Consider the following 22455-nt stretch of genomic DNA (forward strand, 5'->3'; position numbering starts at 1 on the left):
TCTTTAATTTCTTAACCAAGTCTACACTCCACTACCCCAGAGGCACTTGTGTCCCAGAGGGCAACAGGATGACGGCATGTGGGAAAAAGCTCCCTCAGTGTTGAGGCTCAGCAGCTTTCAGCTTCATTCTCACGGTTCAAAGAGTCGAAGAAGGAAAAATCCCAGTTCTGCTAAGAAGGCTGTCTGCCATTACAGCTGGGCCCGGCCCCACCAGCCCGTCCTGCTGTATCCAATGATGCTGCTCCAATTTAACTGACTGGGCACAAGGATTTGTTTGTTTAAAACCACTAACCTACTTTTACAGCTATAGCAGAAAGTCAAAAGTCTTAACTTTGTGATTTCTAAAGTAATGCTGCTTGACAATTCCAAAGAAAGGAATTGTTTGGAAAAAAAAAAGGACTGGATAACTGGTTGTTGTAGAGTGGATACTGGGGTTTATCTGAACTTTTAGAATAGCACTTTGTAAAGTCACGTTTGGTTTGGATTACAGTTAGAAGGGCATTAAAACCATCGGGTCCTTTTTTTTCCTTAGTCCTCGACTGCCTGAAGGTCTGAAATAACTTAACAAGCCTTTACTTCCTGCTGAAAACACCGCAGCAACACGCTGCAAGAGGCCAAATGACAAAACACACTGAGCTGGTGTCATTACACAGCTCAAAGGTATTCAAGTCTTAAAGAGTGCAGCTGCAGTTTTTTGCTGACTGGTCCGGATTCATGGCTGAACGCCCAACCAGAGCAGTGACATGTGACTATACAAACAACAATAAATAAAACAAAATAAAAATAAAAATAATCTGAAGCCATGATGATTTGTGTTCTCCAGAATAAAGTGTTATTAATAGCTGCAGCACAGTAGTGTTGTGAGAACAGTGTCTCTCCACATCTACAAACACAATGATACTGCGTTAAACTGCAAGTAGGAGCAATGAGGCGTGAGGAGTGATGAGGTCATGTTTGTCTGCAGGAAAAAAGACGGATAAATGGAAAGACCCAGTGGAAAAGAAAACTGAGCGGCACAGGCAGAAACAAAAAAGGGGAAAGCAGATTCTTTTGAGACTATGTGAAAATGTGTTTATCTTTTAGCACCATTTGTAATATTTTAATGAACGTAATAAAACGTTCAAAGCACTTTCCCTCCTTTGATGTATTGGTGAAATCCTTTATTTTTCCATAAAGAAACCACTAAACCATTGTTTCCATCTCTAACAACCCATAAATATTTACATTCAAATAGGTATATGCAGAAAATAAATATCTTATATTTTGGAACTGCCTTTATGTTATGGTACGACAGTTGGTCGTTAGTTTGACGATCCCCTACTTTTCCTGTACTGCCATTATTCAGGTCAACGGTCAGTTAATTGTCTAAACACACTGCTCTACAACCACATACCTGCAAATTGAATGGCATTGCCATCAAATTTTGCATCCTAACGCGTTGTTAAACACTGTGGCGGTTTAACATTGTCACTGCAAACATTAAAACATGTTGTTGCCTTTTCTTATCTAGATTCTGTGTATTCATTTAGGTTACAGTGGTGGAAACTCTTGGTGCTTTAAATCTAAAGCCATATAACTCAACGCAGAACTCTGATGTAATCTAAATTAAGAATGGCAGTGCGTGGTTAAGATTTATTCCTATTATTGATTGAATTATATTGTTGAGTTTTTCCTTGATCAAAATCCTTTTTGATCTCCATTTGGAGTTAGTGGTTCATGTGAATTGGCAGCGGCCACATTGTTGTTGACATAATACAGCCAGTTGCTATACAGCATCAAGCTGCCGGAGGGACAGATTTATGCCTTTATATCGTATACAATTTTAGCTACGAACGCCACATTATAGCTGAGCATAAATGTGGCTTCCTGGAGCCCCAAATAATTTTCCAAACCCTGTAACAGATGTCCCATATTCTAACTGGCAACCTTGCAGTCATTGTGACCGTCCATATACTTCAGACTGCAGCCATGATGTGACATCATCTGCCCGAGTCGGCACTAAATGCCTTTGGAGTCAACTTTATGAGTCGACTCAGCACTTTATCTTTCCTCATTACTGTGAAACTCATGACGGTCTTCTCCGCCTTCACAGCGCCAAAGACATGTTAGTCATTCTAAGGCAAAGGCTATGGATGGATGGATGGATGGACAGACGATAAAACTGTTTCTTTGAATCATATTTTCACTGGAAGGGGAATTGAATCCAGTGCTGGGTTGGTTCAGACTCTGGGCACCAAAAAGCTGACCACTCCCTGAGTGACCAACTACTGTGTGGGCAATTCTTAAATCAAATGGTCGATTAAAGCCCAACAGAAACATCAATGAATTAGTTTTCCATGTGTCATGTTAAGACATTACATCTACGAAAGGCTTCATTCACACTAGGGATGCTCAATATTGGCATCTTTGCCCATATCTGATATGTTGATGCATCAGGACTACTTGGACCGATAACTGATACCGTTTTGGTTATGCACTGGAGGATTCAACGGAAACGCAGTTAATTCACTTTAAAGTATGGCGGAGGCACAAGTTACCGAACTGCATTGTGGGTCTGCTGCTTCAGTTTGCTGGCACTACTGTACATGCAGCAAAAGTTACGAGGTGTTCAGCTGTCCAACCAAATGGCAGCCAATCAAGTCATATTTAGGGAAGAGAATCGGTATTGGCCGCGTCGGATATCGGACAGACAAAAATGGAAAATCTGATACAATCCAACAACCCTACAGTATACATTGCATGATTCACTATGCAGCAAAAGCATTTTAGTTGAGTCATCTTTGTTTGCTGTTTAATTCCTCTTTTTGGTAGAACAATATTTCCTACACAGTTGGAGAATTGTGTCTTTGAAATGACTCAGTATCTTTGAAATATCAGTATCGATAGAGGTTGTGAAATCGGTATCAGACACAAAAAGTGGTATTGTCCCATCCCTGGTCAGGATAGCGTCCAATTGGAGCTCTTTATACGAGACCTTTTTTCCCCATTTCCAACATTTTTGTTGAATAGATTTCTCCTGACAAAGGTGGACAACACATTGCCACCAATTTAGCAATTTCTGCTCTTCTAAATTCTAAAAGCCACCTTGAACACCACACGTCAGGAACCTCTACTGTCAAGAGTTAAAGCAAGGTGTACCTGTGAAGATCTTAAGAACCTAAATGATCCACTAGCACTGCTAAACTACAACAGCAAGTCAGGAAGTCATCTTTGATTTAGTTGACCAAATGCTTCAAAGACCTAGAGCAGGTCTTCTAAGTATTTCTAAACATGGTATCTTCTTGCACCCTTGGTCCCTCTACCTGCTACAAGCTCTTTACATTGATCTTTATGTCTTCCATGTGGAACAACAGAGATCAGAAAATGTCTCATAAAATCAGCTCAAGGCCTGAGGGACAGGGGCTGAGACAAATCTGGTCTGTAGGAGGTCTGACGTTACTGGCTGCTCTCTAATGAGCTTCCTCCTGTTTGAAGTCCATCGCTAATATCTGAACCTTGTTAGTTGCCGCCAGAGCGTGTACCAGAGCATGCAGCAGGGCTAACAATAGCATCCGAGTGTTGAAGGAAAATAAATAAATAAATAAATAAAAGATGCCGTTTCCCTTATTCGCAGCATGTGTCCGTGTTTACAGCGTGGCACAAGCCCAGATGCAGCCTTAAACATCTGTGGTGCAGTCCTGCCATGTTTGTAAAAGTCAGGAATCAATTGGACACGAGGAAAAGGGGTCAAAGGTTGTGATACAGCGAGGGTTCTACACAGTTACAGTGCACCAGTTCCAGTTAGGAACCATTCCAAGTGTATTTAACCAAAAAAGCCATTTAGTGTTACTTTAAAGCTGCAAAACTGACTTTTTCTTGAAAGAGATTGATAATTGATTGTCGATTTATTGGATAAAACCACAAAAAACAGTCATGCCAAATGTACTCTGGAATTTTAGTAACGCTAAAAGAGCTAAATTTAACTATATTCCAAGGGTATTCAGCCCAAAAGGTATTTTCGTGTTATTTAAAAGCTGCAAAACTGACTTTGTCTTGAAAGAGGTTGTAATTGTTTGGCAATTTATTGGTTAAAGCCATAAAAAACAGTCATCAAATCAAATTATATCATAGGAAAAGGGGTCCAAAGTTCTGGTACAGCCAAGTTTGTACAGTATTACAGTGCACCAATTCCAATTAGGACCTAATATATTCTGGAATGTAATACTTTTCAATATAAGGTACTAAAAAAGCTACATTTAACACTATTTAGTACAAATAAGTCTTCTTAAAATTGCTAATTGGTTGGCAATTAATTGGACAAAAGCCATAAAAACAGTCTAATGTGAGCTGTCATAACAGCCATGAGTAATTCTGAAAACTCCTTGTCAAAACCACCAAGACTTTTAAAGGTGCTGTGCACAACATTTTCTTTTTTCACTTCCCTCTCCCCCTTCCAAATTAAGACCACATTTTCCATAAATGTTGTTGCTTCCTGTCCTCCCTTGTTTTCCCTCCCCACTCCCCCCTGGCATCTCTCCATCAGTGCGAGAGGAAGGCGAAGAGCTGATACAACATATAGACAGTTAGAAAAACACAGAGGGACGAGTCGTGTGGTGTTAATGCACAGATAAGTGTCTCAGTAAAGGGAAACAACCGGCACTCCTGATGCTTCTCATTTTATTTTCTCCCTGAACGCCTGAGCTCACTGCTGCTGAAGTCTAGATGTCACTTCACCACAACATTTTTCCTATGTGGGTGTACAGGGGGTGGAAGTGAATGAGTGAATGGTCACTTAGTAAGAAGGAAACACAGAACAGTTTTTCTTTCTTTTTTGTTTCTCATGGATGACAAAAAGGTTGTGGGGTTGTTTGTTTTTTAATTCTTGGTTTTCTTTTTTTGGACTTGCAGCATCCTTCTGCTTACTCAGCACCGAGCAAGTCAGCCTCCTTGGTGACGTCATCACGCACGCACTGATGCAAAGGTCTATGTAAACCACACTGAAAGCTCTGGTAACGTTCGTGTCATAATATGTGGAAAATCCATTTTTGAAGATGTGTCCTTGAATGCACCATGACATTAAGCAGAAATGACTTACCAAATAAAAGCTGTTTCCTACTTTATCTACTAATATTGATGTTTTTAAAAAGATAAAAGTTGTTTTAACTTACTTGTCAAGCACAAAATAGAGGTCGAAAGCTCCCTGACAGGAGCTCTCCTCCTCCACCTCCTCCTGCAGCTCCGGCTCGGCTCTTGCAGATGGAGAAGAGAGTAGAAATAATCCGAATAAAACCAGAACAAGCCGCATGTTCAACATAAGATTTCTCCTTATGAATCGAAAAAAATATAATAATTCCTTTGTGGGTGGAGGCAAAAAAAAAAGTGGGACAAACGCTTCAGTGGCTTCTTACATCCCAGAGACTTGTGAAAAAAACAAAGATGCAACAAAGAGAAAAGAGAGGATGCTCCGCTCCCAAGTCTCTTTTGTTTCAGTTCACAATCACAACCACCGGCATCTCTCTCTCACACACACACACACACAGGAACAGAGATGTTTCCTCTCAACGACAAAAAAAAATCAAAGCTCCACAATCCACACTTCCAAACTTTGTTTTAGAAACTCTGCAGAAACAAATCCAGAGGGAGAGGAAGTCAAATGGAAACACTGATGCAGGAGGGTGGTTCGCTTCAAAAAAAAAAAAGAAAAAAAGAAAAGCGGGGACAAAAGCTTCCTGGCAAAGTGTGCCAAAAATGTTTAAAGTCTGAAAAGTGCCAAATAGAAGTGGGATATGTAGAGCAGTGTTGGCGCAAGAGGAACTGGGAGCCCACGGGGGACAGGACTGGTCTGAAATGGACCAGGTTTCATGTTTCATTCTGACTGAGGAGGAGGCAGAGAAACCGGCACTGAAGTCAGTTTCTTGTTGGATATACCAAAACGAACCCGCATCGAATTGAGTCAAGTTGTGGAGTCTATTGAAAAAAAAAATGTATTTTGAATATTATTAAGGTTAAGTATGAAAGTTATCTTATTTTTATTGTATAATGCTACAATTCGGCATTGTTTTTGAGTATGTGGGTAACATAACGAAAACAATTAAAAAAATTACACATACTTTTATTGAATATTCACATTTAAATGAAATATAAGAGTAACTAAAATCCAATTGAAGAGGTGTTTCTTATTTTTCCTTAATTATACCAGAATTTGGCATTGATTCGGATTGAGTGCCTCTTACTTTACCAGTATAATATAGTATTAAAAAAACAGTTAAATCAACAAAATAAATGCTGTACTATCATGTTTGTCGATGGCATTAATACCATACCTTAGTCACATGACATGAAAGATGTTAAAAAACTATTTGTGTCCTCAGGACCCCTGAAAGACTGACAATCCAAACTAAAACCAGCTTCACTGTGTTGAGGAGAAACAGGAGAAAAATGGGTCAAGATTCCACTTTGCGTCGCCCTCACGCGGGGACACAGGAGAGGACTGTCGTGATGATGATGTTTTTTTTTATCACAATTAGTCTCTTCATCTGTAACACAATTGTCACTTCTGTCCCAATTAAACGTGTTTGTTCTTCAATGTGCTGCAGCCGCCACTTACTGCAGTTGTAAAAACCTCTGTAATTTACACTTTCACACATGTACAGTAATGAGAGAGTGACACGTGCATGGTTAATGGGACATTTACAGAGCACAACAAACACAATCAGCAGACACATGGTGTCCTTTGTTCACTAAAACCATGATTTCACATCACTACCTCAGTCCTCCTGTGACATAACAAGTGATGATCTCACCCCTGTAATTACAAGTCGAATTGATCTATAAAGATTTTGAGAACAACAAATAAAGAGAATCAGGTGACTGTTTCAGCTTGTATCCACATGTTTATTTTGAGGTTTTAAACATGAGGTTTTGTTGGCGAGTCTGTGAATCACCTTGAAATTCAGATGTTTAAGATCACCATCAATTGTGTGTCAATTGGCAACTATCCATCCATCCATTATCTACTGCTTTATCCTCCACAGGAGGGTCAAGGGGGCGCTGTACCATTCTCAGCTGACATAGGGCGATAGGCGGGGTCACACCCTGGACAGTTCCCAATTGGCTCAATTCCGACTTATCCCTTACTAAACAGCTCCACTCCCATTAAAATCCACATTTACCTGCATAGTCATATATAACACAGTCATATAATTATATATAAAAACGATAGGAGCTATTTGTGACATGCATATTCAGACGTTGCTTTGAAAGTGTAATTAGTTTGATATGACCGGTTTGGACATCACACATTATTTATGTTAGATGAGCGAGAGAGAGGCAGACAGGATTCCTTTAATTCTTTTTGTTTGTTTGCTTACTTTTGGACAATAAACCCACACAAAAACAACAATAACTTGCATTATGACATTATGACCTCTTACAGTCACATTAGAAAAAAGTGGATTTTAAACATGATGCTTCCTTTTTTTTTAACCACTATAACACACATATGTATCTGTGAAATAAATCACTGAAATTAAATGACAGTAACATAGATAAAAGATCAAGTCGAAAGACATTTCACAGATGTCTTTGTTTATTGTGATGCAGATGCTTCTCAATTCCTGGAAACTATTTAGCTGCATCATGAGGATAAATATTTTATACTCTGTTTCCAGCTGTTGGCTAATAGTGTTGTCAAATAAAGGGGATTGCCATAACTTGATTAGAGGTGATTTATGTTAAAATGAATAAAAAAGTTATTTGTAAGTGCAAATTAAAACATGACCGGCACACATTTTTGTATTGTTTTTATTGCGTCTCAGCACTGGAACATTTACAACTCAAGTCCGTCAGTCCACCTGGCATGACGTTCACTGAATTATGGAGATACAACAATAACCATATAAGGACAATCAGGGTGTTGCATAATGGAATCAAACTTGTTTACTGAACTTGTTTCTTCTCTTTTTTTTTTGTCATTACTTTTAAAAAAATTGTGTTTTCATTCTGGAAAGTTTCGACAGCCAGAGTAACAGACATTGCGACATTACTAACAAGCTAAAAGGTTTATGTACTTCAGAAAACAAATAAGAGATTACACTTAGTACACAGAACCTACATTCTTTGCTTCTTAAACAAGTCTAGAGTCTAAATCCTGAAACCATTTGGCTGCCAAAGCAAAAAACTGACCATTGAAATCCCAGTTCAGGGTGTGGTTTTAATTCTGGCCTGCTAAGTGCTTGTTTAAGATACCCTTGGCGGTTTCGAGGGCAGCGTCAGCCTGGACGGGTATGTGAGGTGCAATGCCAGCTCCCTCCCATGCTGGTCCGGCAGCAGTGTCAGAGTGGACAGTGGGGATGCTGAGGAAGACGTCTGTCTCGCCAACATGGAAGGTCTTGGGCGGGTGGGAGGTTCCGGCGGTCGTCTCACCGATGATCATAGCCCGGCCGAGCCTCTTCATGATGTAAACAAACTCCTCGGCGGCGCCGGCAGTAGCCCCGCTGGTCAAGATGATCAGGCTCTTCTTAGAGCCGTACCTTGTGCCTAAAGCAGTGGATGAGGTGGAACAAGGTTTAAAAAGGGAGGTGGAAAAAAGTGATTTGTAGGTGGGAAGAAGGTTTGAAATGTTGTAGGATGGAAGAAAGTGGCAAGTGACTATGGGTGATGCTGATAAAAGATTTGGTGAATTAAGTCAGGAAAATCAGGGTAAACCTATGACATAATACCAATCCTAACTAAAAAATACAGATGTTTCTATGTTCTGGTATTTGTGAACCTGCTATAGCAGATTTGTGTTAATTTGACAGCAGCAGAAACAAGCTGTAAAAACAACACATATGGGTCTATCACATTTTTTAATTTATATGCTAAATATCAAGGGCAAACCTTTGCTAATTTATACAAGTGTCAACTCCAAAACAAAGTTAGCATAAACTTAGCATTGTTTTTGTGGCCACCTGATTTAGTCCCACAACACCCACCCTATAGCTCTATTTTTGGTCTCCACCCTCTCCTGATTAAATTAGCTGAATGCTAAATGTTTGCTAATTGCTAACCTTGCTAATACTAACAATACAACGACACAACACACTGACTTCAAAATGAGTTACCAGTGAGTTCAGATAAGGTGCGGAGCTCCGTGGTGGTGCCGGACGGTCTGTCGTACAGCTTGTCCAGCACAATCTGTTTGTCGGCATCAAAGAAGTACGAGCAGAAGCCTGCGATGGCTGTCGTTGGGCCACCAAGGTTGTTCCTGCAAAAAAAGATGCAGAACAATCACAGGAAAGTTAACTTATCGTGAAAAAGAGTTGTTTTGAAGTAAAATAATTATTCTACAAACCTGAGGTCAATGATCATGGCATCAGTGTTGACAACCTTGTTCCAGACATGCTCAACAATGATTTGTGCGATGGCTTTGACCTCCTCAAAGTCTCCAAACATATCAAAACGCAGGAAGCCAATGTTGTTCTCAAATAGGTCAGTGTGGAATGAGACTTTGATCAGATCAACGTAAACCTCAGGGGGGTAAATCTGTCAATACAGACAAACAGACGCGCTAGCTAAAATCTGAATCCATAGCATTTTCATTTCTAATTTTGAACCTCTGAACTACAAATGTATTTATTTTATGTTGACTTTAATGCTCAATGAAACAGTTAAACCTGGTTTTACCATAGATGGTAGGGATGGGGTGTTTGTGGTGGTCTTCAGGTTTTTGTCCCCAGAAAGAGTCTTCAGGTCGGTGGACAGCTTTGCCTCCAGACTCTCCCTTGATGTAACCATGCTGTACTCGCCGTTTGCCAGGAGCTCCTTCAGTTTTTCTGCTACACTATCTCCGATATCCTCAAAGGCATAGTTGTCAGCGATCAGGGAGGCTGATTCCTCAATGATGGCTGGAACTTGGGCGCGGAGTTTGACAATCTTGATGGCAGTAGCAAGAGCATCCTCGGCACTGACCTCCACATTGGGCTTCACACCAGTAACTTCCCAGGTGGAGCCAGTGATGGGATTGATGGACTTGGCAGTTGGCACGGTAATATAAAAGTCAGTGTCGCCCACTTTGATTTTGTCGACTTTCACTGAGCCCCCGGCGGTCTTCTCGCCAACAACGGTGGCCCTCTTCAGGTTCTGGAGGCAGTAGGCCACATCCTCGGCAATGCCCTTGGTGTTTTTGCTGGTAAGGATAATGAGGGGTTTGGTAGTGCCGTATCTGTCCCCCAGCAGTGTGGACATAGAAAAGATCTTAGTGGTGGTGTTTGATGGACGGTCATATACACTGTCAATGTGGATCACAGGCTCAGCCTCGGTGAAGTAAGACACAATATAGGAGATTCCGGACATGTCTCCACCAAGGGTGTAGCGCAGGTCGAAGATCAGAGCAGAAGTTGGCAGGATTTTATTCCAGACCAAATCCACAAGCAATGGTCCAACTTTGTCAGCAGCCTCCTCTCCAAGAATGTGGTCAATCCTCAGGTAGCCGGTGTTGTCCTCCAGGATGTCGAGCTTGATGGAGGTCTGAAGAACGGCAATAAGCTGCTCTGGGGGCAAGGGAGGCATCTTCGGGGGAACCACTGGGGCATAGCTTGGCTCATAGGAGACTCTCAGACGTGGGTCACTGACTGTGGTCTGGACTCCAGAGCTGAGGACATTAGCCAATGATTCGGCATCTGGGATGTTGAGGATCTCTGTGTTGGTGCTGGCCGCTTCGATTGCCTCCTTCATCCCGTTCAGCTTCTCCGGTGAGCAGTAATTGTCCATAACAATCTTTGCCATGTCAACAATGAAGCTAGGGGAAAGTGAGGCATGGATGAAGAAGACATTTCCCAAAACTAGAAGGGATGCTACCAGAAAGATGGCTTTTGCCATTTCTTGTCCGTTAAGTGTAGTATAATTAAGTAAGTGGCGATGGCTGCTCAGGAGCCAAACCTCCTTCCTCGAAGAGGTTCCTTGTCAAATGCCACTGTTTTGGCTCCAAGTTTTCTGTTAACACACTCATAAGAGGATTTGCCCCACAATAAACCTCTAATCGCATTATCCCGAGTGCTTCTCGTAAGACAACTTAAACAAATAGCAACAAGAAATAGTTGCTAAAGATTTGTGTCTTAAATTTAAACAAGGTACTTTGCAAGGTTAAGCTACTGTCAAATAAGGTAAGCTCTGTAATTATGAAGAAATGAATCAAGAGTGGTGAAAATATATATCTTCTTCTAGAATAAATTTCTGATTACGGAATAATCATTTTAAAAGAATTCAGATCTGCTCAATTCTTTATATTCTCATTAAAGGAATACATTTGGTTACAGCACAGTTCAACAAGTTGGTGGTGGCTTCCTTTCTAATGTGGTCAGCACCACTCACTTCTAGTTTGTGTAGTGATTGCTCCCTCTGCTGGTTAACATTTGTAGTTCAGGGATTTAAGAGCCGAAAAAATATAAAGTGATCCCAAGATAATGTACAAAGAACTTAACATTATACCTACACATACATGTATAATGTAATGAAATCACAATACAAATTGTAATACAGATCATGATCGTAAGATAAATAAGGTGCAACCTACTGATGGTTTTATGATTATTTTCTCATTTGTAAAAAAATGTGACTTTAAACCAGCTGTAATAAGGTTATGTTTCTCAAATTTCAGAAGAAGCAGCTCAAGGATAGGAAAAAACACTTTATACAGCATTATTCATTATGTGGAACATCATGGGTTGGAATTGTGGCCAAACACAACAAGGTTAAGGGTGAGTTGAGGGGTTATGAGGGCGAAAGGTGGGGTAAACCCTGGAGAGATAGCCAGTCCATCACAGGGCAAAGATGAAAAACACAGAAAGGCCAACTCCACACAGAAAGGCCCTCAGTCAAACTGGGATTCTAAACAGGTGACCTTCCTGCTGTGTGGCAACATAAAATGTATTTTTATTATCAAAATGTAAACAATGGACAGGTAAGAAACACGAGCAGTTTGGTGGAAAGAGACACCAGAAACAGCTTGTGATGGTGTATTTTGGTGCCGATTTACAGGTCAAGTCTGGGTCACTCCACCAGCGACATGATTACATGATTTATAGTCACGTGGCAAAGCCTTTCTGAAACACATGCAGGATCAGAATAGTTGGGGAAAAAAACACCACAGTCTGGACACAAAAAAACAAAAGATTGATTGGAATGTTTTTTGTCTTGACACTAAACTACCTGCTTACTTTCTCCGCTTTCTACTGCTTTGCATTGCAATCTATTCCCCCTGTCAAAAATGTCTCTTTAATTGAATCAAAACTCATTGAAACTGCACCTGAAATTAATAAGAAACTCTTAAGACCCTGTTCTACACATTTTTGCACATTTTCTGAGCTAATCTCACCGTCTTAATCGTTAATACCACCTCATGCATTACACAACACAATCCCGTCTCTGCCAGCTCCCAAGACGCTGATCAAGACTTTTAAAACAATGAATTCTCTCATAAGTCGCCCTCATGAGTCCCTGAACACACAATTTATGTGTGAGATTTAGGTCGTGGAAAAAATATTAGCAGGCTCAAGATCAACGATCAGCCATACAGTATGACTCAGCGTGATTGACCTGCTTTGTTGCAGAGGTTAACACGCCAGGCATCTCGTTAAATTAATCATACAAATATAATAAATGACTGTACTGCATCTTTTATGAATTGAAATTGAACGAGTAGAAAAGACATTTTCTGTGACACAGACTTTTTCCAATATTCATATTTATTCATTTTATGATTGGAGAGTCTCAGAAACAAAATGTAGACATCAGGAGACAAACTCTGAAAGAACACTTATTTAGGATCAATGGGTTGAGAAACTTAAGCAGCTCTAAGCTGCCTTTATCTGCATGATATAAACCAATGCAAGCTTTGATTGCAATACAGAAATTTTAGAAGCAACAGCAGCAATGTTGCGTGATGTACATCAATAATGGTAACCCTGCTGCCAAATACAGTATATATTAATAAAAAAAACACTTACTTGTAATATACAGATTTACATTTTATATAGATTTTATTTTTTATACCAGCTGTGATTAAATGCCACACTAAATTAATTTAGTTTAGTTACAGTATTTACTAAAATAATATTTTAATAGGTTTAAAGGTGAAACAGACCAAGATAGAGTAAGAGTTTGTACTGTATGTACATACGTGTATTAAATATACAATGTAAAAATGCCCGTTTCCTTTGCAGTGCTGCAAACGCAATGCAGCACATGCGTATATATATATATATATATATGTGTGTGTTCTTCTGCTGCATCTTGCCAAACTTAAATTTAGGGAAAAGGCAAATACTATAAAACGGTGTTTCCCAAACTGTCTATATGGGGACCCAATTTTCAAAGATGGCAAACTATCATGACACAAAACAAATCATGACAAATTTGTGGAAAATATATATGTTTGTAATACATTTTTTTTGATTGATTTGTGAGTAAATAACAACTTTATGTTATTTCAAACATATTCACATAAAAAAGATTCTACAAATTTGTTTGTAGTAAAACTTCCTGCGTCCCGTCTGTGGGCCTCGATCCAGTGTTTGGGAATCACTGCTATACAGCATTATCACATACAAACAAACGACTGTATATGCATATATTTAATTTCAGTGTAGCACCCTTATTCTGGACCAGGCACGGTTAACTCTGCATGACTCTCCAAATGTCCATGAATGAGTGAGTGTAAAATAATATCTCACAACATATACTGTTGAATGTGGAGAAAAATGAGAATAGGAGGTCTCAAGTTTTTTTCCTGGTCATCTTTCCTTTTAGTGGACCAGTAGGGGGCGATGATCATATTATCACCACCTGCACTTCCACCATAGCAAACTAAACCTCTCCAACTACCTGCAGCCACACTCTGCCACCTTCATCTCCTCATACAAGTATCTTATAGTGAGCCGTCCGTTCTCCTGATACATGACTGTGATGGGGTCTAGTTTTATGGGGACACAGCATGCCATGTTGGCCTTCTTGGGGTCCCTGATGTTGATCAGGGTCTGGATGAGGGCGTGTTTGGACGGGGTTGATTCGTCCGTCAGCGGGTGGTAACAGAGGCCTCGGCATTCGAAGGCGTCATATTCCGGTGGTGCCACAATCCAGCTGTCCCAGCCGATGTCCTTAAAGTTGACCTTGAGTGAGGTTCGCTGGCAGTACTCCCTCTCTGCCTTTCTTTTGGTTCTCCGTGGATGTTGTTGGGCTTCCAGGATTTGGTTTGGCAGTTCCTCTCCTCTGTTCCAGTCCGCTCCTGAGTGTAAGAAGGTTTCCTCTTGGTGGTGGATCATCTCTCTTAACTCTTTCTTGTTCTCCCTATTTCTGCTATCCAGATCATCTGAGAAGACGATCAAAGCAGTTGAGGTGTTATCTCCAATGGACATGCTCATATTAAAACAACCTGCTGCCGCCTTTCCACTGAGAGAAGCCCCACAGTCCCTTTTGTCAACCACAACATCAAAAACTGTTGCAGCACTGCCTGATTTGATCCACCTCTGAATCGCTGAGGTCACATCAAACCTCATCCACATAGTCTGCGAGCTGGTCACCTCTCTGCCGACCAGTAGTTGGGCTGTGGATGTCAAATCGTTTCGATCCACTTCATAGACTTTGACGATGGTGTGGAAGCTGTGGTAGGATGTTGTGGATGCAGCGTCTGGGAAGAAGAAGATCTGCAGTTCTGCTGTAGTGATCTTCTCATGACTGGGGACGGTGACGTTAAACTGCAGCCTGTGTTTTGACTTTGTACCATTTGTCATAGAGAGTTTGATATCTGTTGGAGAAAAAACATGAAGTTAGAGGGGAACAGCGGCTGCACTCTTTGAAATGACTTCACATACTTAATAGTTGGACCTGTGTGTAGGATTTAGTGGCATCTAGGGGTGAAATTGCATATTGCAACTAACTGAAATGCCCCCGGCCAAGTGTATAAGGATCCCAAGAGCCAGTGTTTGATTTGTTCTTTCCAGACTATTGTACAAACATAGTAGTACAAACAAGATGGCAGAGCATACAGAAGAAGCCTCCAAAAAATATACAGTAAATCATTATTTTGTCTTTTTTAGGGCATACTAAATTAATGAAAAATAAAATATTGTTTCTGGAAATAGATTGCCCAAAATCCAACAGTCTTCATATATATAGAGTATATTAGTGTATATTGTGAGTTTATTTGGCCCCTCAAAAGTGTCAGAATTTTATTTTATTTTTGTGTATTTATTTGTAAAAAATCCAGATTGATGTCAATTGAACCAATCATTTTGATTGGTTCAAATTCACAGGTTTACTTCCTGTTGACAAATGATGCTGGGTCACCTTCGCTAAGCTAACCCAGGAGGCTACACAAGCTAGACTGCCCTTCTTTGTTCAGTGAGGGACAACAAACAACACTGCAGGAGCCACTAAGCTTATTTTATGGTAAGTTGAAGCAAAATTGACTAATAGTGATAGGTAACACTGCTTAGCTAGTTAGCTACGTGTGCTAAGGTAAGTTGACATGCTAGAAATAGTGCTATATAATAGTGACTCATGCTGCAACTGGAAACTCGAGGCCCAAAGCTAACTGTTAACTGTGTACAATAGTTTACTATTTAAAATGTTCAGTTTAGTTTCTTTAATAAGCATTAGACTATAATGTAATACAACTTTTATACAAAGTTAATGTTTTACAATACTTAGAGGCAGGGGTTCCCTCTCTAGGCATAGGATGCCTACCAAGGGTCCCAAGATGAAGATGAAGGTCTGGTTACAAAGCAGGAGATTAACTACAAAAGTAAACTCTACAACACAATTTTATAGTTTTTAATGTCTTAAATGTTTTATGTTTGTAATTTATGATCTTGATGGAAGGGTATATACAATTTTGCAAGGTAAACATTCACAAAACTGGTGGGAATCATAATTACTTTAGATTACAACTTTATATTTTATGAAGTAGAAAAAATAATAAAGTAATAATAATGATGATGATAATAATAATAATAATAATAATAAAGTTAAATGATCAAGTACCTTGCACAGTAAAACTTCGTATCACATCAGACTGAGGGATGGTCGAGCTGTCCGTGGCGTACTTGTTGTAAAGTTCTAGCATAAACTGAGGAGGGTAGATCTTGCTGTTCTCCTGTGGAACATCTGACAGGTTGAGTTTCCTCAAAAAGCCTTCCTTCATGGTTCCAAGGAGGTTCTCCATCCTCAAGTCTGTATCTTCCTCCTCCAGAAGGTCCTCCTCTGACAGCTGAGAGTAGAATTCCTCAGGGTCATAGCTTTCAATATCGTTGTTGAGAGGTTTGCAGGTGCAGGAGCCACTGGAAAATACCAGACTCAAACAAACCTGCAGCAGAAATGCTCCGGGGCTCAGCATTTTGGAATGATCCCCTATCCAAGTCACTGAGCTGGCACAAACTTCACCTTCTTCCCAGCGTGAAAACACACTTTGCGGTGGCAAGGTTTGAAAATGCAGATCCCCCATGCAAAGACCGCTGTCCCGATGTCCGCTCCCATGCTCCCAGTGTAAACAGGGGGGACTTGTGTCAACCAAAATAGTAGCTCGGACATGCTTATCGCTGTCATTGATGCCTTCTTTTAAGCTGTGTTATCAGTTAAGTGTTGGTTGCTAATGAAGACACTGTAAACACTTGAAAGTGATAACGAGGGAGGCAGTGGAAACTGTGAGGTTACTGACAAGCAGACATTTCCATAAAATGACTTTTCCCAGCTTGGGGGTGAAAGTGTTATGGCCACCGGAAACAAAACTGGCTGTAAGAAACAAACGGACCATTGCATTCCTTCCCACCATTATTGCTGTATTTTTCACAGATGTAATAGTACTGATAAGGAGGATAATTTCTTTCTAGCAAGACAGGAGCTATACGATTTACGATTACCATATATCTTATTGTAACTAAATCATATACTAATCCAGATTTATAGACATAAAGAACATGGCCTTCACTGCCAAATGCTGTAATTCCTAGCGCTGTGACATAATACTGGGAATCTCTGTGTTACTGTGAGGATTATGAGCCACTGTGTCTGGGGACATTGGCCTTAGTCTGGATGGCCTTGGTCTTGAAATGTTGCTCACCCATGAAGTCAGTCAATCATTAGCTCATGATTTTGATTTCATTGTGGCTGTGTACTACAGTTTTGTACACAAATTTAGGCATGCAGATAAAAATCTCTTTTTAGATTCCAGCTCCAAACTGTCAATTTTTTTTTTTCAGTTTTCAGAAGGCTCTGAAACTGCAATTTCATCATAGATGATAAAAAAGAATCATAATCACACCACTTGACACATTTAACGGTCCAAAACCTGTTGTTTAATAAAAAAAAAACATGATCAATATTAGCACAACACTTTAATAAACCATGAATATTGTCTTTATGATAAAATACATGTCACATATTGTTAATGTATAGAAACTATTATAATATTATTATATATATTATGTCTGCAGGTTATGGTAAGGTGTATACGAAAACAAAACATCTATGTACATATGAACTGTATATTTATGCTTTACATACTTCTTATTTTCAATAAAACCTAAAAAAAAAGCCAATACGTATATTTGGCTGTATATACATTTCTTGTTTTTCTTTCTATACCATGCACAGTAAACACTGTCTGTGGTTTGGTGAACGGAGAGTTGGTTACTATTGAAATATTTGATCTATACTGTACATATTGCAAACTTTACACGTCTTATTGATCGACAGCATATGTGTATTATGTGTAATTATTGAATAGCCACAGTAAGGTCTTTGTGGTTTCCCAAAATGCACAGCAGGGGGCAGTAACGCACTACTTTTCCCCCTCTTTGCTAGTATCAGAAACATGTAACTCAGTACTTCTTTTACTCACTTACAAAATATAATTTACACTGGAATACATATTTCTTTTCAAAAGATATGACCTCTCATGCATGAATAACAGTTTTATTTAATTTTTTCTAAAATATAGGGAAGGTTCTATCACATCAAAATCTCACTGAGAGTGACTGTACCATTCAGTTTGTCTAAGGAGCTGCAGTATTTGCTATTTACACAACATCTGTTGGTTAATTTGGTGGAATGTAAACATGCTGCCATTTGACCTCCGAGTCCCAAACCCTCCAACGTGCAGTTCATCAGTTTGTCAAAACTTCTGTGAGAGACGGAGGCGAGCAGCAGTGGATGCTGATGCTAGACGGTTTCAGAAGGCGTTGAAATTCAAATCATCTGCTCGTTCAAAATCAAGCCCTAAACTGGCTGTAAAGGTTTCCCACGCTGGGCCGTAGTCAAACGGAGTCGAGAGTAGATCCCAAAAAGAAGTCCAGACTGAGACCAGAGCAAATCAAAATCAAAACTTTCTGAAAGTAACAGCTTATTTAGAAATAAAAGAAAATATACCTGCAGGAGGTTTTTACAGAGATGTACTGTATACACAGGTTTATGATGGGGAATTGTTACATGAGGAGTAAAAAGTTAAGGCAAAGTCAAACAAGTCCTCAGAAAATCCTCAAAAAAACAACGTTATTCACACAGAGACCTCAGCTATTTTACTTGAGTCCTCTCTCAGATGTCCTCAGTGTGTCTCACCACAACCTGAAAAGTGCCGTCCTGCTGCCGGCTCACTTAACGTCCCACGTCGCTTCTCTCTTTGCCTCAGCCCTACCGACAGGCACAGGTGTCCACGGACATGCCAGGATAAACCTTCAGCACCATATTCCTGCTCAGGTCGAGGAAAAGGACAGTGAGCGGACTCATCTTCTCCGGAACGCAGCAGGGTTCGGGCACGCCGGGGACGATTCCCACAGCTCTGACGATGCTCTGGATGGTGGCGTGGTTGGACGGCCGTGCCACCTGAGGACACATCACACAGGTATTTTTATTCAAGCGTATAAAAACACAAACTGTTTTTATGCAAGTAGAAATGTATGTATGAGGATAAAAAAGTAAAAACATACTTTTGTGTTATTCAATTCCAATATTGGATGAAATTATCCAAATTATACTTTTTGGCCACCGTAGTTGCCCGATGTGCATAAGAAGAATTGAGTGATTTGCCGTCTCATTAGATGTCACTAATTCTTGCACACTGGACCTTCAAATCCTGACGTGAGATATATAATATGAACACTATGGATAATTTGCTGTATGTTCTATACTGTGCAAACGGTGGTTTAGCGCCCATACAGTGTCATTATGTCTCTCTATTGTCAAGTATGTAGTGGTACGTGTTTACACTTGAACAACAGAACTACCCTGGCTCTCTGCAACCCTTATTATTGTTCCTGGTAAAACCTGTTTGTTCTACTATTTCATGACAAACAGTAACTGTGAAAAATCTGACCGACAAAACTGGTGGTGCCCTTAGACTTTGGCTAAAGTGCTCTATATGAATTCAATCTTGATTCTCTGAGGTTGACTGTGACAATAAAAAAAATTAAAGACGTCATTTGGCTCACTTTTGGGATGGGGAACCCACACGTCCCGGCGCAGTAATAGGCATCAAACGACTTTGGCGCCAACACCCATTCGCTCCAGCCGATGTCAGCGAAGTCAACCCTGAGGTACCTCCTGGAACAAACCCTGGGTTCACTCCACTGTCTCCTCCTAGCCTTCTTCATTGTTCTCTCATCGAAGCTCAGCACTTGTGGCTTACTCAGGCCCTTGCTGCTCTCCTCACCCTGCTTCCGCCCCGGTTTCACCGCTGCTTTAGCTTTTGCTGGGAAATAAGTGTTCTGCCACAGCTCGTGATTCTTCAAGGTGTTGAAATGGACCTCTGGGATGTCATTTCTTTGGATCTGGAGATTAAGTTCCCTCCGGATCCTTGAGGCTGAAGTCGAGGAGGATAAGTCGTCCCCCGAAGGGAAGGGTCCGTACCGCTGGAGTGACATAGCCACACTGTTGGGCTCATCTATGGCTCGATCGTCAGCATAAACCAGAATATACGGTAAGTTTCCCGAAGAGAGGCGTTCGTGTCCGTGAGAGCTCCTCTGCTGCGTCTGACCTGCCCCAAACTCCGTATCAAACTCAACCGTGATCAAAAACTCTTTGACTTCTCTGGCGTGTTTTACCTCCGTCGTAACATCCCTCGATTGCCAAGACCCTTTCTTGAAAGGAGCCAGAGTTATGTTTCCCAGCGGTGTTTCCCAGTTTGATCCATGGAAGAGAAGCTGAGGAGAGGAGGATTGCTGGAAGCTGCTGGATGGATGGCGAGGTCTTCGGAAACGCCACGGTTGCTGGTGGTGGCGTTGTCGCTTGTAGAGGAAGTGGAACGATGCAGAGAGGACGAGCTCCGAGTCTTGGATGGAGGACAGGTTGAACTGGAACACTTCTTTGCCGTGTGAGACTCCTGTGGATTTGGGAAAAGAAAAAAAATCAGAAGAAAATTAAGTAAGGACGACGAGAAAAGTGAGATATTTGAAGTGTGAAACTGAAAAAGCTTCTTTTCACATTGCCTTCCATGTTTTTTGCGACATCTAAAGAGGTTTAAGAGCAAATTCACCGACAATTTCATGCAGATGTTTTTTGCAAACAGATGCTGCAGCCGCGGGGAAACACATCTTTCTGAGATGAAAAATAAAGAGACGGGAACGATCAAATTGCTGCCTTGAACCTTCCCGCGTCTTTTCTTTTTCCCTTTCATCCTCTCAGTCTGGCACGTTTGGCTGACATGAAAACAGCCTCCAAAACAATCTTTCATAGTGTGTTCCCCGACACATCTGACTGACATGAGCTGCGGCATGGGAAATATTAAAGTGCAGCATGGTGAAGTGCCTGCCTCTCACACACGACCACAAACCTCATCCTCGATGGCTGCAGTCTTGAAGTTGAACCCTGTCTCCCACACTTCCACCACAGCCTGAAAGACAAACACTGGATCGGTCCAGTAGGTCTGCAGTAGCCATATGGAAATGCTTATAGGAGAAGGAGCTCCTCTGAGGCTTTTCTCTGTGCAGCCGGTGTCTGGGTGTGATAATAGGCTCTTGTCTAACACCTATGGCTGTTACAGCTACCGGTGAACTAACAGCGCCCGACACTTAAAGTCCCCCAGCTCAGTAAATCAGGACACTGACAGGCAGAGCACAGAGGGGGAGATGTTTAGCCCCGAGGGGATTGAGAGTTGCTGTGTGACTGACAAAACACCTGCATGATGACATCATTTTTTTTCTTTTTTTGCACATAAAAATGAATTTGAAACTGTGATAAAATAATTCAAATAGCAAGAGAACAACATGAGATAAGTTACACAGCATAGGTGTACAGTAGGTCTCAGGACCAGTGCCTTAAAAGGGTCATAAATGTTATAGCAATACTATTTTTTTTAAAGGAAAAGTATTGTATTATTTTTGTTTTCTTTTCATGGACATTTAAAATAGAATTTCACTAACTTAAAATGTAGGATATATGTCACATTTTAGGGCATAAATGTGCCTATAAAACACAAAATAAGAAAGAAATGTGGAATATTTACAATTATTTACATTTTATATCCAATATTCGTTAGTTAATCTATCTGCTAACTGAGAATCGGTAGAAAAATGTTAACCATATGAGCTGGATAACGATGAACTTGTGTTGTCACTTACTCGGGACAGCTTTGAAACTCCTCACGGTGTTCCCGTCGCGCTGGCTCTGCGCTTCTTTGCTGTACTTCTCGTACACTTTGAACATGTTGATGGAGACCATGTCCTTGTTTGCGCTCTCGTGCGCAAAGGCGCGCTCATCCAGAGTCGGCGCGACATCGGCACCTTTACGCACGGCTGGACCAACATCCTCGACAGCGACTTTACCCCAGCCGGAGTTGAGGATCAGAAATAAATGCAGCAAGTGAAAGAATCGGCTCGCCATGGCTGATGATGAAGGAAAATGTACCATTCAAAAGAAATGCTCCTTTTCTGTGCCTCGTTGCTCGATTCCCACGCAGCCTGTGTCCAGGTAAACCGTGTCAGATCCGCACTCCAGGGTTCACGGTCCACAGATGCGTCTTACAGTGGGAGGAGATCGAGTGAGTGCATGAAGCGCTCCTGCTGGATGACGCCTCTGAGCGCACAACCAACGAGAGCCACGCAGCTTCTCAGATGAAGTGCTTCATTGATTAGAACAGAAGATCTTCCCACGAGAGTGATAACGTTCACTGTAAATATATCTGCAGTAAAGACGTTTTGTCTGCACCATCAATCAACTGCAAAGAGCAGGGGATCAGGTTTGGCCACATGTAATCCTGGAGCCATGCGGGTCAGACACAGACATCACTCAGTTTTACAGTTTTAAAGCTGCAGTGGGGACGACGACGACGACTTTGAATTACATTAAACACACGATATTCGCATTATCATTAATATTAATCCGTCTCAGTTTGTGGTTTTATTTAAGTCATCCCTAAAACTGGCTTCTCAAAAACTGATTCATAGCAGGTTATGTGGCTGGAGCAACAACTGAGGTCCAGGTGAGGTAGAGCAGGGGAATTATCTGTGT

The 22455-nt window shown here is 40.9% G+C and overlaps 4 protein-coding genes across 4 annotated transcripts in view; all 4 read right to left on the reverse strand.

Annotated features, from left to right (window-relative positions):
* antxr1c (ANTXR cell adhesion molecule 1c) overlaps window positions 1–5828 on the reverse strand; it is a 32337-nt gene extending 26509 nt beyond the window's left edge. The window contains exon 1 of the mRNA XM_044014226.1: window positions 5148–5828. Within this exon, the coding sequence (XP_043870161.1) occupies window positions 5148–5293 (146 nt within the window). The 5' untranslated portion in view covers window positions 5294–5828. The remainder of the gene's footprint in view (window positions 1–5147) is intronic.
* A 1940-nt stretch (window positions 5829–7768) lies between these two features.
* rbp3 (retinol binding protein 3) lies at window positions 7769–10928 on the reverse strand. Its single transcript, XM_044013228.1, has 4 exons — window positions 9646–10928; window positions 9314–9504; window positions 9084–9226; window positions 7769–8517 (listed from the first exon to the last, which is right to left on the reverse strand). The coding sequence occupies exons 1-4, from the start codon at window positions 10837–10839 to the stop codon at window positions 8192–8194; spliced, it is 1854 nt and encodes a 617-aa protein (XP_043869163.1). The 5' UTR covers window positions 10840–10928; the 3' UTR covers window positions 7769–8191.
* Window positions 10929–13507: 2579 nt separating this feature from the next.
* Window positions 13508–16351, reverse strand: gdf2 (growth differentiation factor 2). The gene is made up of 2 exons (XM_044013239.1): window positions 16000–16351; window positions 13508–14761 (listed from the first exon to the last, which is right to left on the reverse strand). Exons 1-2 carry the CDS (start codon window positions 16349–16351, stop codon window positions 13839–13841), a joined length of 1275 nt encoding a protein of 424 aa, XP_043869174.1. The 3' UTR covers window positions 13508–13838.
* Window positions 16352–17321: 970 nt separating this feature from the next.
* On the reverse strand, window positions 17322–22000 carry gdf10b (growth differentiation factor 10b). Its single transcript, XM_044013238.1, has 3 exons — window positions 21567–22000; window positions 19440–20329; window positions 17322–18834 (listed from the first exon to the last, which is right to left on the reverse strand). Exons 1-3 carry the CDS (start codon window positions 21853–21855, stop codon window positions 18643–18645), a joined length of 1371 nt encoding a protein of 456 aa, XP_043869173.1. The 5' UTR covers window positions 21856–22000; the 3' UTR covers window positions 17322–18642.
* Window positions 22001–22455: the final 455 nt, after the last annotated feature.

This window comes from Solea senegalensis, linkage group LG18, assembly GCF_019176455.1.
Source record: "Solea senegalensis isolate Sse05_10M linkage group LG18, IFAPA_SoseM_1, whole genome shotgun sequence".
Lineage (NCBI taxonomy): Eukaryota > Metazoa > Chordata > Actinopteri > Pleuronectiformes > Soleidae > Solea > Solea senegalensis.

Excerpts from the sequence above, each read along its gene's own strand:
- gdf10b (XM_044013238.1), bottom strand. The coding sequence starts at position 21,855 with ATGGTACATTTTCCTTCATCATCAGCCATGGCGAGCCGATTCTTTCAC. Across the intron at positions 20,330-21,566 it reads GAGTTTCAAAGCTGTCCCGA|GAGTCTCACACGGCAAAGAA; the intron begins GTAAGTGACAAC and ends CCAAATCCACAG. Across the intron at positions 18,835-19,439 it reads GTGGGTTCCCCATCCCAAAA|GTGGCACGGCCGTCCAACCA; the intron begins GTGAGCCAAATG and ends ATGTGTCCTCAG.
- gdf2 (XM_044013239.1), bottom strand. The coding sequence starts at position 16,351 with ATGCTGAGCCCCGGAGCATTTCTGCTGCAGGTTTGTTTGAGTCTGGTA. Across the intron at positions 14,762-15,999 it reads ACGAAGTTTTACTGTGCAAG|ATATCAAACTCTCTATGACA; the intron begins GTACTTGATCAT and ends TTTCTCCAACAG.
- rbp3 (XM_044013228.1), bottom strand. The coding sequence starts at position 10,839 with ATGGCAAAAGCCATCTTTCTGGTAGCATCCCTTCTAGTTTTGGGAAAT. Across the intron at positions 9,505-9,645 it reads CCCCATCCCTACCATCTATG|ATTTACCCCCCTGAGGTTTA; the intron begins GTAAAACCAGGT and ends CTGTATTGACAG. Across the intron at positions 8,518-9,083 it reads CACCTTATCTGAACTCACTG|GCACAAGGTACGGCTCTAAG; the intron begins GTAACTCATTTT and ends CCACTGCTTTAG.